The following is a 15561-nucleotide window of genomic DNA, read 5'->3' as shown; positions in this document are numbered from 1 at the left end:
TTAATTACGTGTTGGTTAAATGAAGGAATCTTTATGATGGAAGGAGCAATTCACTCCTCTTCCAGTGTCCCCCTCAGTGCCCAGGGAAGAACAGGCCTTCAGCTGCTCTTGTGGGAGCAGGAGGGACTTGCAAAATCATCTCCCTTAGCTCCCTCATTTTCAGGAGGACAGGGACAGTGGTCCCCAGGAAGGGAAGGAGAGTCCAACCTAGTTTGGCTGATCCCCTGTGGGAGGCTGAGGTACAGACAGACAGCTGCAACTCCTTGCATCTATGCCACACAGACAGCCTTTCTGAATCAGAGGGTATTATTCTTTCCTTCTGAACTCTTGGGATATTCCTGTTTTGATTTGGCTCTAGCAGTGACGACGCCGAGTTGTGCAAAGCCTGGGAACAGTGAGGGCATTAGGACCAGGAGTGAGGCGCACGCTTGGCTCTGGGTTGTGTCTGGCAGAGGGATCTCGGCTGAGTGGAGCTATGTGTGAAAGGAAACCAGGCACTGCCTGCCGGCTTTACATCTGTTGATCTGACCTGACTGGAAGCGTCCAAAGAGGGACGGCTGTCAGCCCTGCTTGACTGAGAACCCACCAGCTCATCCCAGACACCTCATAGCAACCTATTTATGCAAAGGGGGAAAGAAACACCTGAGCAGAATGGAATCATTATTTTTTTCCCAAGGAGAAAACCGGGGTAAAGGGAGGAAAGCAATTCAATTTGAAGTCCCTGTGAATGGGCTTTCAGAAGGCAATTAAGGAAATCCACTCAGAGAGGACTTGGGGTGAAACTTGGGTCCTGTGGTTTTCTGATTGTAAGTAGAAGCAGGTCTTACACATGCTGTTGGCAAATGTCAGGAGCAGGTTAAGTGACTGGCAGAAAAACTTCCAGGTGGAACGAGCAACCCAGGTTCTGCTGCAAGTTTGAAGGAGCCTGGAGTGGGAGAAAGCGAACTTGAACATGACCTGTTGCATTTGGCAAGTTCCAGCAACATGCTCCTAAGGAAGCGATACAGGCACAGACCATGCAGACTCCAATTCCTCCTGCTGCTCCTCATGCTGGGATGCGTCCTGATGATGGTGGCGATGTTGCACCCTCCCCCGCACACCCTGCACCAGACTGTCACAGCCCAAGCCAGCAAGCACAGCCCTGAAGCCAGGTACCGCCTGGACTTTGGGGAATCCCAGGATTGGGTACTGGAGGCTGAGGATGAGGGCGAAGAGTACAGCCCTCTGGAGGGCCTGCCACCCTTTATCTCACTGCGGGAGGATCAGCTGCTGGTGGCCGTGGCCTTACCCCGGGCCAGAAGGAACCAGAGCCAGGGCAGGAGAGGTGGCAGCTACCGCCTCATCAAGCAGCCGAGCAGGAGGCAGGGTGATGAAGCCCCAAAGAGGGACTGGGGGGCCGAGGAGGAGGACGAGGAGGTGTCTGAAGAAGAGGAGCTGACCCTGTTCAGCCTGGACTCACATGGCCTCCAGGAGGCACTCAGTGCCCGCATCCCCCTCCAGAGGGCTCTGCCTGAGGTGCGGCACCCGCTGTAAGTAAGGCCCTTGTTTTCCCTTCCCTGATCCCAGGGCATGATCAGGTGGTAGCAAACTCGGGGACGCAAACTTTCCGTACCCTGCCTCTCCTTGAAAAGCAAGTGCTTTTCAAGATGCAGTACCTGGGCCAGCAGCGTCAGCATCCCCTGGGCACTGGTGGGTTCTCAGAAATGCAGATTCTCAGACCCCATCCCAGGCCTGCCAAACAAGAAACCCTGGGTGGGGTCCAGTGATCTCTATGAACAAGCCCTTCAGGTGAGAACCATGGTCCTAGAGAGCAGAAAGTGCGGACTCTTGCTTGTTCATTCTCTTCTCCGTCCTGAGTTCTAGTTCTTCTGTCTTTAGGTCAAATGGCTTGGTTTCTACAACACAGAAGGGAGGCTAGAGCAGATATTCCCCAGTTCTAACCCTCTGACTCCACTACATTTTGATTTTAGGGCTATTGTTAGTGTTTGCTTTTAGTTTGGATCAAAATAACAATTGCAGTTTACATTTAGGGGGCTCTTCCCATGTGTCTGGATTTACTTTACAAGCTTTTAATGTATTAACTCATAAAGTCCTGGAAAGTCCTCGCAGCTCTGCAAGATGGGTGCTAGTAATATCATCATGCTTATTCTATAGGTATGAAAACAAGGCAAAGTGGCTTTCGCAGTCATGCTGCTAGTAGGTAACAAAGGCGGGATTTGAATGCAGGCATGTGAGCTCCAGTCCGCCTGACCCACCGCTCCATGCCACCCTCCTTGGGTCACTAGACTAAGGAAACAAGTCCAGTGCCTGAGAGCCAGAATACTGTGCTGACTGCAATTTGCCCTGCTAGGGCGGCCCCGGCCCCAGGAGGTGAGCTGAGAAGTGTAGGTGATGTGCAGAGCTGTGCCCAGGGAAATGCTAGCCCATCCTCCACACCCCCTGCTCCCTTACTGTCACCATGGCTGGCCACTGAGGAGGGAGCCTTGGTTACCAGCACCCAGGGAGCAAGGCAGCTGCTTAGTTTTAGTTTGGTGATTTAGGTCCCTTTTCCTACGGGCCATTGCTCCTCCCAGAGCCTGGAGAGTTTCCTGGAAAGCAAACATTTGTGCAGAGCAGCAGTTGGAGGTAGGGCCACACATTCCTCGGATCCCTGATCTAGTTCCCCTCAGCCTGGCTGCTCAGCCACTCACACTCAAGGGTGTGCAATTGCAGAGACAGCAGCGGGAGTGAACATCTCCTTAAATTGTGTGCCCTAGGTGCCTCACTCACCTCACCCTACTTCCATTTCAACCCCGCTACACTGTTTTCAAGCCTTACCTTTAAAAGCTCTTTTCAGGAAATTCCCACCCCATTCTAGTTTTGTGCCCTCCCTGCACCCTGGAGTTACTACAACTAAATCCAAATGATCATTGATGTATTTATCAGTCAAATGCCTGCTTTCCCTGCCATGCTGTGAGCCCCTTAGAAGGTCAGGACTGAGTTTGTATTGTACATCTCAAAGCCCAACATGCAGTAAAGAAGTGATTGCTGAATGAACAAATATATAGTTTTCAAATTTGTTGACACTGTTTTTCATTGGCCTGGAGCAAGAATGATCATCCTCTTTTTGCCAATGAGAAATATTGCCTGAAACAAGAGGATCCATGACTACCAAAGTGATACGTGTGTGTGACTTGTGTGTTTGCATAGTGCAAATGTGTGGTGAATATGCGTATTTGTAGGTCATGGTATATGTGTGTTCGTGCATGTGTGTTGTATATATTCTCTGTGTTGTGTGTGCACTGCATTATGTGTATTAAATGGATGTCATGCATGTATGTGTAGTACATGCATGTACTGCATTATGTGGTGCCTATACACTTGGTGCATGTTACTTTATGTGGTATGATATGCACAGGTATGCATTGTGCATTGTATTGTCCTGTGTGCATGTGTGTTAATGTGAATGTATTATGTGCATGGTTCATATATGTATTTTGTATTGGGGTGATGCCACATGCATTGTTCATCTGGGTGTGTGTTGCAGTTTGCTATTTGTTTTGCATATGTTTATGTGGTACATGTGTGCACAGGTATTGTGTCGTGACTGTTTCTTGTGTATGATGTGCTTCTGTGGTGCATTGTGTTATAAATGCATTGTGTGAATGGTATATGCATACATGTACAAGTGTGTTGTGTTTATTATGCATGTGGTATAAAGTGCATGGATATGTTGCATGTGGCACAAGTGCAGGTAAATTTTGTGGTGTGTGTGCTGTGCACGTAATTTTTATGTGCTGTGTGTGTAGTGTGCATGGGTGTAATTCGTGTGTATTGTGTATCTTGTGCCTGTGCTGTGATGTGCATGTACTGTGCCTGTGTGTGGTGTAGTGTTTGTTTCACATGTTTTTGTGGTACGTGTGTGTATGTATTCTTTGTGTGTTATAAATGTGTCTGGTGTGAGTGATACGTGTGTATGTGTGCAAGCATGTTGTGTGTGTTATGCATGTAGTGTGATGTTCATGAGTGTGTGATGTGCACTGTGAGGTGCGTGGTGCAAGTCTGGGTACATTTTGTGCTGTGTGTGTTTGATGTGCACTTGTATGTTTATGTGTGTGTGCAACACTTCAGTGGTTGCTTCTTCCAGCCAGAGTAACCAACTCGTCTTGACTTGCCGCCTGAGACTTCCCAGATTTTAGCACTGAAAGTCCCAGGCAGTCGGGAGGAAACTCCTCAACCCCTGCGAAGGGAGATGATTGGATTCTCCGATCCCCAGCTTGCCAGGGTTCTCACGGAACGGCCGCCAGCTCTGTGCGGAGGTGCTCAGCGCCCTCTGCTGGCCCCGACTGGGGCGTGCGGCCTGCGCAGCCCAGGCCTTGGCGGCAGACTCCCCTCTCCAGTCTGCGGTTCAAGCTCTGGCGCCTTCCCTTCCCTGGATTCCTCGCCTGCGTACACAAGAGAGTTCCTGCAAAGCAAGGCAAACGATCTCCACCCTCCCCCCAGGGTGACAGGACGCTTCTCCTACCCGTTTAAATCTGGGCCACACTACAACACATAAGAGAAACAGCCATATGTTAAGCGCCTGCACGCTGGCCCTGCACGCTGCTTTCCCACCAGGACCAGACAAGCCCCTCTGGCTCAGTTCCTACACCCGAAGGCCCAAACTAGCTCTGCCTGGTGTCCTTTCACCCCTGCCCAGGCCACAGGCCTTTTTCTGAGTACCTCTAGGGTCATTTCTGGAGGTCAGTTTGAATAGGTGGCATTTGAGGATGATTACCAATGACGCAAGAGCAAAAAAGAAAAATATCAGTGGAAAAGAGGTCAAAAAACAGTCTATGAAAAGAGAGGCAAAATTATAGTGAGCCTTTACTGAGCCCTTACTATGTGCTAGAGGCTCTGCTAAGTGGTTTTTGTTTTCAACTCTTCGTAGAAAACCTATAAGGTAGGTTTCATTTCATGGATGAGGAAACTGAGGCACAGAAAGATGGAGGGACTGGTGCCAGGTTATCTGACTGGGTGAGTCTGACACCAAAGTCACGCTCTTAACCACCACACTACACTTTGCAAGTCTGCCACTCTCCAGATCAGAGATTGGGCAAGTTACACGGGCTGGAAGTGTTTCAAGTTTGTTCTTCTTAGAATGGGGAGAACTCACATGGGTCCATGGGGAGACACTTGGGGAAATGCTTATCACAGCATCCTTGGTGGTGCGGAGGAGCTGGAAGCCACCTGGGTGTCATGTCACAGGGCAAGAGGAGCTGGGTGCACCCTATGAGATACTCAGCCTGAGTTAGAAGCAACAGACTCTGGGTACATTCAACAATGAAGGGAGACCTTAAAAATCCCCTGCTGAGTGAAAAAGGAAGGCACAGAAGGCGGCCTACAGCGCTGTATCATTAGGGGAAATGTAAATCCATGCACACTAACCAATCCATTCTTTACAGGAACAGATCAAACTCAATGAAATGGTTGTGCTGTGGGAAAGGGAGGGTCCTCAGGGCAGAGTTGGGGATAAAACTGAATGAATACTCAGGCAAAATAGAGAGGAGCCCATGATGGAACCACAAACAGGAAGGGGATTAACTCAGCCCTTGAAAGCTGCTGTCAAAGAAGGGGCGGGAGGAACAAGCCCTGCCCGTTTAGCCTCCTGTAGCATGGATGGCTTTCAAAGTTCTTCCAGGCCCCAGCTCTCCTTTGATCATCCTGGCACCCAGTGCAGGGGCAATGGATTCCTAGGATCAAAGAGGCTGCTGAGTGAGCCAGTGCTTTATATTCTACATCTAGGGACAAACTTGAGCGTGCATCAGAACACCTAGAGGGCTTGTTAAAATACAGATTCCTGGCCTCCAATCCTGTAGTTTCTGATCCAGTGGGTGTGAGATTCAACATTTGCATTTCTGCAAACTCCTGGTACTGCTGCTGCTGCTGCTGATCCAGAGACACTTTGAGAACCTCTGCTCTAAGGCACACTCTTTATGCCAAACAGACTGGCCACAGCAGTGCTCCTCAGACTTTAAGGTGCGTGTGAATCATCTAGGCATCCTGTTAAAATGCAGTCAAATTCAGCAGGTCAGGAGGGCAGCCTCAGATGCTCCATTTCTATCAAAGGCACTCCAAGGTGGCACCAGCACTGCTGGCCCACAGAGCACATTTTTCAACAGCAAGGAGTTAACACTGCGACTTCCCAAACGTATGTGCACACCCAACCCACCTCACTTGTTAAAGACGTAATTGCTTGTTAAAGACATAGAGACGTTCAGACCCCCTCACTGGCAATGCTCCAGAGTTCTGAGTTGGAGCCCAGTAATCTGAATTTTTTTAAGCTGATGCTAGACAGTCTGGGGAACTAGAGGTAAAGAAAGCGAGTGGAGAGCTGGTAGAGTTTGGGAAGTTTCCACGTAGGAAGCAATGCTAGAGTCAGAAAATAGAGAAGAGAGCAGAGAGGAACAGGCTCCCTCATGGCCCCAGGGGTTTGTCTCAAACATAAATGTCAGCTCAGTGGTAGCTGGTTGTGTGCTACCTGCTTTTAACTTGCCTTTATGGTTCAGCCTGTGTTTCCCTGGTTTGTGTACCCATAGCTGTGATTAAACAGTTGTGGACCTGGGGTTGAATCCTGGTACCACCTGTTACTGTGTGACCTTCTACAAGTCACTCAACCTCTCTGAGCCTCAGTTCCTCAACTGTAAAATGGGATACTAATAACACCCTTGCCTAAGGTTGTAGAGAAAATGAGATACAACGTGTGATGATTTTCCTTGTGTATTAAGTCCAAACAGAAGTTGCCTTTATCATATTCTTGAGTAAATGGCGTAGGAGTAAGTTGGAGAGATGGAGAAAAATGGAGCTGTGGATATCACATTGCTGTCCTTTCTCTGACTGAAAAGTTATTTTCTGGCCCTGGAGGCTGCTAAATCATCATAAATGTGCAGGTACAGTGGAATTACCCGGAAAGTCTTAAAAACTATTCATACTCATGCTCCACTTCCAAGGATTTCTATTTAGTTGGTCTGGGGTGAGGCCTGGGCATCAAGAGCTTAAAACTCCCCAGGTGGTTCTATCATGCAGCCGGACTGAGAACCAGGGCTGCAAGGCCCCAGGTGGTCAATGGCTCTTCACAGCCAGTGGGGAGAGCTGGGAGGGGTATCTTCTCCTTTGTTCCCCACTTCCTGCCCCAGAGGCCATAATGGGCATGGGGTCAGAGGGAAGGGCAGGGGCGGAAGAATCGCCTTGGCTGCAGCTTTGTTGTCAAGTAGAAGATGGTGTTGCAATCCACGCAGGGTCCACTCAGTTCCCTGCAAAGCCTCTGTCCTGCCAGGCCGTGATTCACCCCAAGATAACTCCCCACACCCCTTGTTGGCTCTGATAGCCTGGCCTGCAAAAGAGGAAGGAGGCAGCTGACAGGGCATCAGTAAATCCAAGAGGGTAGACATGCCCTTCGGGATGAGGGACAAGAACAGGAACAGGCTGGGCTTGAGACCTGGGGCTGGAGCTCAGCTCAATTCCTCCCACAAGAGAGGGAAGACAACCCAGTGTGGGCAGTGTGAGTGGTGCCTATGGGGCCTGGCTGTGAGTCATGAAGGGATGCCACAAACACCAAGCTTGCAGCCCTCCAGCCCACGGTGGCCGCAGCAGAGGCAGTGCCTCCTCTAGACCTCCATTCTGGATCCATTACCCCTCAGTGGAGTTGCAGTGTAGACAATGCTGAGTACATATCACCCTTTTTTGGGTCAATTGCACTCACCGTAGCAAGTGTGGTAGGGTCTTGCTCTGCACTTTAGCACTAACCCAGCTGGCCTTGGGGGTTAGATTAGACATGGCTAATCTGTACCTTGTCCTGGGGTGGAGGAAATGGATATTTACTCCAGTGCCACTCATAGTGCGGTCCTCAGACCTGCAGCCTCAGAAATGCAGACCCCTCAGACCCCACTTAAACCTACTAGATGAAATCTCTATTCTAACAGGATCCCTAGGTGATTTCCATTCATGTTAAAGTTTGAGCGCCATTATGAGGCCAGAGGTTCACGGCCCCACTCACATTAGAACCAATGAATCGTCAGGCCAAGGCTCCAACCCAGACCAAGTAAATGTGATTTACAGGAATTCACTCTCTAAGTGATTCTAATGTGTAGCCAGGCTAAGGACCACTGCTTAGGGCTCTTTAGGTGACTAAGAACAGAGATGCTCTAGTCAATTAAGGTGATGGAGTTACTGCAAGTGTACACAGGAAGTAAGTAAGACACAGGGAACTGTCCAGACAAGGCTGAAGGAGGTGGACAGGAGGGAGACCCACGGTCCATAGTTCCTTTGGGGACTTGGTCTTCCTGACATCCTGCAGCAGCAGGGGACCCAGCACCTGGCCAAGTAGTCTGTATATCTGTCAGCTCACCTCCTATTGTCTTGTCACTAACAACCACTGCCTTCTACTCTAGCTGTGGTCCAGGAACCAACAGCATCAGCATTACCTGGGAGCTCACCAGAAATGCAGAATCTCAGGCCCCACCCTAGACCTACTTGACCTAAGTCTGCATTTAATGAGGTCCTGGGTGGTTCAAGGGCATATGGACACCGGAGAGGCACTGAGCTACCTCTTGGCTTCTACCACCCCGTCTTTGGATGACTGTCTGCTCTATGACCTGCTATCAATTGCTCACTTTTTGCATGTCTAAAGCTCACACTTCTCGAGATGGAGGATCTGGCAGGTTTCTCTGGCCACTAGCCCGGGGAGGCTGTCCCTGTATAGGTGGAACTATGGCTCCAGGATGCTTCATAGGCCTCTGGTCAGTGTTCAGACCAGTGACTCCCAGTCTGTGCCTGTCTCTGGTTCAGAGATAGGGGCCAGGATCAGAGCAAGCCAAGGATCCCCTGAATCCCCCGGAAGTAAGCTGTGGGACTTTGGAGAACCCGCACAAAGAGAAGGGGATGGCATGTACCTTGTGACCTCTGTCCACTGATGGAGAATGACAGGCTGGCAGTATCAGCCTCCACTGCAGACTCCAGCCCTTTCCTCCCATCTCTCTTGTCTGCAAGCTTTTTCATCCATTCCTCCAACGGCTCAGCTCCAGACTGCGTCCCAGCCCAGCAGCCTCAGGCCGGCCTAGATGTTGGTGTGGTGTTCCCAAGATAAGTGCCACCAATTACAGGCAAGCTGGGGTTTTCTTGTAATGTAGGAACTTGGCTCTGTGGGATTACTCCCCTGTTAATCTTGACAACCAGCTTGCACACTTCCTGAGAACAAGATCAGCGTCTTCCTTCCTTCAGTGAACAAATATTGATTTAACAACTATCAGAAGTAAGAAGGTAAGCAATACCCAGCCCCAACCCCAAGAAGCTTGGGGTGCAATGGGGGATGCAGACAAGCAAACGGGCTGATACATCAGTGGGATCAGGACTGAGATAGAGAAGCCTACCCGAGTGGGAGCCTCCACTGATTTGATAGGAACTGGGAGTCAGTATCCCCAAAACAGCTTTAGGAAACCTGGCAGAAATCTTTCTACTCTGGCCAGGCAAGGGGAGGGAGGGAAGAGCGTCAGTACTACAGCCAGGCCATCTGGTGCAATGCTGTGACTCATTCTCTTCAGAGCCATCATCCAAATGCATTTTTCCAAGTTCACAGGGGATCCTGGGGCTGCATGAAAAGAGGGTGTGCATCTGTGTGTAAACACAAGACACCAGACTCCTCTGATCTTGGAGTGTGAAAATAAAAAGCTAGCCTGCAGAACAGCTCTGCTAGGCTAAGATTATCCCTTTTAATCCAGGACACACCCCTGGGCTGGAGAAAGGTATCAACATCCCTGTGTTGGCTAATTAGGGATTAAACCGGGGTTGATTTGATTCCAAAGCCCTTGGTCGTTCCTGTCCCACTGCTCCCACTCAGAGGATGAACAAAGGAGGTCAGGGGTGGGGTTTTGGACACTTGAGCCACACATACAAACCAAGATAGTAAAATATTCACCCGATATTTCCTTGAAGCACAGAGAAATTAGCCTCATTATTTAACAATAAAAACAAACATTTCTTCCTGGATCCTCTGCATAAGTCCCTAGTCACTTGGGGCCTTGCTTTACGATGTTCAAGAGCCTTTGCCCTGCCCTGCCTCATTGGTTAGCTCAGCAATGCTATGAATGTCTTTCCTTCAGTTTCTGGTACATACCAGACCTTCCCACCTCTGGGCCTTATCAGAGGCTGTGACACCTGCCAGGCATGCCATTTCTCACCTGTACTCTCTCTCTGGGCTCGGTCCTACCCACCCTTCAGGTCTCAACTTTGATTTCATGTCCCTACCTCCAGAACGTCTCACTACAGCTGTTGAATAATGATTTGGTTATGTTTAATAGGATATAAACTCCATGCTATTAGGGGCTATCTTAGTTTAGATTTCCCCCAGAGAAGATCCTGAAAGAAGGCTTTATTTTGCAGGTTATCCCAAGAAGCACGGGTAGGGGCCCAGGAAAGTGGAGCAGAGACTAGAAGGCAGCCCCTGAGAGAGGCATGTGTTCAAGGCAGCTACCTCTGTGGGCAGCTGGAGCTCAACCCTTGGAGACAGTGCGGAACATGCACGCATCTCAGTGCTTCGCACCCTCTGCCCTTAAGGGTGAGGGTGCTGGGTGTTTAATAAACCAACTCTTTTCAATCACTGGCTGAGCACAGCTCACTGGAGTGGGGTAGGGGTTAATTTTCCAGCTCTTCAGGGATGCTCTGACTGGGGAAATCACATTGGTCAGTCAGACAAAGCCCTAGGGCCATTAGAAGTTGGGCCATCCTGTATTATAATGAGATGGCCCAAGAGGATATGGGCAGGGGCACCACGGATTGTGCTTCAGGCATCATGTCTATTTCAGTCATCTTTCCGTCCTAACAAACAATAGGCTGTCAATAAATATCTGTTAAATGACTTGATAGAGAGATGGAAGGTGAAGATTAAAGAGAAAATCACAATGAAAATAGGCGGGCCTGTCTAGAGCCTCCTCAATGAATAAACATCCTATTTCCTTACTCTGAGCTTCCTGGCAGCCACACTGAAAAATAAAAAAAAGACGATATTCCTATTTGTATTCTTCATGAGGAGGAAGCACACCAGTTGCTCAGATGAAGGAAAGTATTTTGTGGAACTTATATCTGCAAGGACTTTTCTTCCAAAGCATCAGAGTGGGGATAAGAAGTGACAGGGGGACAACATCCTCAATAGGTTCCCTCGGTAATGGAGAGCTGGTTTCCTAAAAGTGATTCTGGCATTGTCCCCTGATGAAAGCTGGGAGCGTGATGACAAGCATGACTCCCTGTAAGCACATTTGTAAGGCAGTCAAGACAGGGGGGTCCGGTAAGTTGCCTTTCGAAGACATGAAGGAATCAGCGTAGACAGTGCAGAATGTGTGGAGGAACTAATGGATCGCATGTTTTTCAAATAACCTTCCATCATTGTCCCTTTATGACTCTGAATCCACAACATTCTGCTAGTGCTATAGTCCAAGATGGTGATAGATAGATAGAAAGATGATAGATAGATAGATAGGTAGATAGATAGATAGATAGATAGATAGATAGATAGATGGCAGTATATTATCAGTTCTTTGCTGTGTAACTTTAAACAAGTCATTTAAGCTCTCTGGGCTCTAGTTTCCTCATCTTAAAAATGGGAAAGTGTGTCCATGATCTAGTGCTGTATTATGCACCTTATCAAACTTAGTAGATTTTTATAAAGAGATATTTTTAAAACTTTGGTGCTTCAAAGGATGTCATCAAGAAAGTGAAAAAGACCATCCAAGAGTAGAAGAAAATGTTTGTAAGTCCTATATTAGATAAGAGATTTGTATCCAAAATACAAAAAGAACCCTTACAACCCAACAATTAAACAACAAAACACTCCGTTTTAAAACGGGCAAAGGATTTGAATAGACATTTCTTCAAAGAAGACTTAAAAATGGTCAATAGCACATGAAAAGATGCTCAAATCATTCGTCAGTAGGAAAATACAAATCAAAACCACAGTGAGATGCCATTTTACTCCCACTAGGATGGCTGAAGTAAAAGACAGTGCAAGTGCTGACAAGGATGTGGAGAAATTGGAACACTCACACATTGCTGGTGGGACTATAAAATGGTGCAACTACTTTAGAAAACAGTTCGGCAGTTCCCCCAAAATGTTAAACATGGAGCTATCATATGACTAGTTATACCAGTCCTAGGTATATACTCAAGAAAATTAAAAACATATTCACTCAAAAACTTACACATGAATATTCATAGTGGCATTAGTCATAATATAAGTCAAAATAGGAGCAACCCAGATGTCCATCAACTGATGAATGGACAAACAAAATGTGGTATATTCAAACAAGGAAATACTGGGCAGTAAAAAGAAATGAAGTACTGATACAGACTACAACATGATGAAGCTTGAAAACATTATGCTAAGTGAAAAAAATCAGTCACAAAATGCCACATGTTATGTCATTGCATTCATATGAAGTGTTCAAAGTAGGCAAGTCTATAAAGACAGAAAGTAGGTTAGTGGTTGCCACATGCTGCGGTAGTTGCGGTAGCAGTGGAAACTGACTGCCAGTGGGTAGTAGGTTTTTGGGGGTCGGGTGTTGCAAATGTTCTCCAATTAGATAGTGGTGATGGCTGCCCACCTTTATACTTGAATCCATGGAATTGTACACTTTATAAGGGTGGACATTATGGTATGTGAATTATATCTCAATAAAAATATTATTAAAACATTAGTGATTTCAGGCCGGGCGTGGTGGCTCACTCCTGTAATCCCAGCACTTTGGGAGGCCAAGGCAGGTGGATCACAGGGTCAGGAGTTCAAGACCAGCCTGACCAACATGGTGAAACCCCGTCTCTACAAAAAATACAAAAATTATCCAGGCATGGTGGTGCACGTCTGTAATCCCAGCTACTCAGGAGGCTGAGGTGGGAGAATCGCTTGAACCTGGGAGGTGGAGGTTGCAGTGAGCTGAGATAACGCCACTGCACTCCAGCCTGGGCAGAAGAACAAGACTCCGTCTCAAAAAAAAAAAAAAAAAAAATTAGTGATTTCAAACAATAGCCATTTCTATGTTATGGTTCCATAATTTGGACCGGACTCAGCCAGGCAGTTCTTCTGCTGATCCCCCCTGGGTTCACCCGCGTGGCTACCGTCAGAGGGCTACTGACTGCACTGAATACTAAGATGGCCTCGCTCTCAGACCTGGCAGCTGATGCTGGTCCTCAGCTGGGGACTTTAGTTTTTCTTCAAGTAGCCTCTAATCCTCTATTAGGCTACATTGGTTTCATTACGTGACATCTCATGACAGCAAGTGGAAGGCCTTGAGGCTTCATCTTGGGAGTTCTCGAATGTCACTTCTAGTACATTCTATTGGTCTAAGGAAGGCACAAGGCCAGTCAGACTTAGGGGCTGAAGAAATAGATTCCATTTCTTGATGCAAAGAGTGGCTGACTCACATTATAAAGAAACACGGTGAACAGATATGTTGTGACCATCTTTGCACACATGAAAATTCCTATTTCAAAGGGCATTTGGGAGGATTAAATGTAATAATTCATGTAATAATTCATGCTGCTAAAGCACAGCACCTGGTACATAAGAATCCTCACGAAATGGTGGCTATGATAAATATTAGTAAGACGCCCACATCACAGGTGCTACCCTATTCCTCCATTGTCCCTCAGTGAAAACAAATCATAGACTCAAAGGTGGAAGGATCTTTGGATATTACACAGTGAACCCCTCAGTATCAGACGTGGGAACTAGGTTTCAGAGGAGAGAAGTGATAGACTTGTCCCAGGCCCCTTATCTTCCTTCCCTTAAGGGGGATTCTGAAGTCTGAGCATGACCGAAGGTCTTCATCCAGGGCACATGGCACATCTAGCACATCTAGCCTCACGCTCTTCCCCCCAGACCATTATCCTGGCTCAGGCTGTACACACTTGCAAGGGGGCATCTCAGAGGAAAAGAATCACAAAAGGCAAAGTGTTGCCTGTGGGTGAAGGAAGAGGAGTCTTGCCCAGTGGTGGAAGGGAGAAGTTACAGGAACTCACTTGGCACAAAATGGCAGCTATAGGTCGTGTCCCATCACAGACATGTTTGGCTACACAGTTTTATTTAAAAATGTTGGATTAGTGGCCAACATTAAAAAATTAAGAGATTTCCCAGAAACAATTCAGGTTTCTGGCTTTTTCTGAAAATCAGGAAGATGTGGCAAAACTGTACTAAATTTCCTCCCAGTAACATCAGCTGCTCCTTTTAGGTGGGCCATGTGGTCTCTGGCCCACTGCAGCACCCACAGGGCCAGAGTCACATCTCCCTGGCTGGCATTTGAGCTTATGCTCCCTTCAAACCTGAACAAAGGGATTGGAGCACTAGGAGGGGATGGTGTAGATGCAGTTTAGGACCTTTCAAATATCTCTGTTAGCCAGCTTCCTAGGTTTCCAGTGGCTTCTCTGAATCACCGCTCAAACCCTCTTCCTAGTTCAGGTCTACCCACCCCTCATTTCTTACTGCCTGACACTCTGTAAGGCTGGGTGGGAGCCGGGGAGAAAGAGTGGATAGATTGCAAAGCAGATGACAAGTCCTTAGCACCATTTCCCTCTCTGTCCTCACTTCCACCTCCCTCCTTGTGTCCTCTCTCTCCAAGGTCCTCATGGTGACATGAGGAGCCCAGGGTTCCCAAACAGGGCTGAGTAGGGCCATACCATCTGGACCATTTCTTATTGTCTCCTCGGCATCTCCCAAAACTTTACACACTCACATCAGCTAAGGAGTTGGATGCTTTCTATTACAAGCTTTATCCTCTTGAAGGGAAGTCATCCTGCATTTAAAAAAAAAAGGGGGGGAGCCACCAAAGCCACTGGATGAGCAAGGAGATTGGAGAGCTTTGCTCCTGGTGGCAGCCTGAATCACAGGAAACATTTTGCTGTTAGGCCAGGATTCTAGGGAGATTAAGTCCAGCAGGGGATCTAGCTGAACTCCAATCACCCACCTGGCCTCCTTTGCCTGTAATCCCTGAGGTGAACAGCACCACCATGTTGCATAACTTCAAGAGACACCAGTGCATGGTGATCTCTAGGCATGGCACCCACTGGTGTTGGGCAATGCACCAGCCCCAGTGATTGAGATGAGGAGTAAATGAGATAATGGATGGGAATATCCTACAAATATCAGTGATTGTTATTCCCAGAATACCAGCCCAGTTCCTCTGCTGTGTTGAAGGACATCCTCAGAGACATGTCCAGACAGTACCAGAAGCCAGTCAGCACATTCCTACCTGAGAAATAGTAACAGCTTCAAGTTATTGAAAGCCTGCTGTGGACAAAGCACACAACATCTTACATAGCCCTTTAAAGTAACCCTACTTGTTATCTCATTTTATTGAGATGAAGAAATTGAAGCTAGAGAGATATCCAGGCACACGAGAGGTTTGCAAGAATCAATAATAGCTAGCATTTTTTGGGCTCTTACTATGAATAAGTACTTCAAATGTATTAGCTCATTTGATCCTTCCAACAACCCCATTTTACAGATAGATGAGCAACATGAGTTTAAGTAAATTGTATGTTCAAGATGGATTAATGGAGTCA

At 47.6% G+C, this 15561-nt stretch overlaps 1 protein-coding gene across 3 annotated transcripts in view; it reads left to right on the top strand.

The window, feature by feature from the left end:
• The first annotated feature begins 330 nt into the window (after positions 1-330).
• GALNT15 (polypeptide N-acetylgalactosaminyltransferase 15) overlaps positions 331-15561 on the top strand; it is a 126744-nt gene continuing 111513 nt past the window's right edge. The window contains exon 1 of one of the 3 annotated variants that reach the window (XM_030933454.1): positions 331-1529. In XM_030933454.1, the coding sequence (XP_030789314.1) occupies positions 985-1529 (545 nt within the window). In that variant the 5' untranslated portion in view covers positions 331-984. The remainder of the gene's footprint in view (positions 1530-15561) is intronic. The other 2 variants (XM_030933450.1, XM_010377160.2) reach the window with 2 other exon arrangements.

This window comes from Rhinopithecus roxellana, chromosome 1, assembly GCF_007565055.1.
Source record: "Rhinopithecus roxellana isolate Shanxi Qingling chromosome 1, ASM756505v1, whole genome shotgun sequence".
In the NCBI taxonomy this organism is placed as follows: domain Eukaryota; kingdom Metazoa; phylum Chordata; class Mammalia; order Primates; family Cercopithecidae; genus Rhinopithecus; species Rhinopithecus roxellana.
Note: the sequence above shows the minus strand (reverse complement) of the source record. Positions and strands in the feature narration are given on the sequence as shown.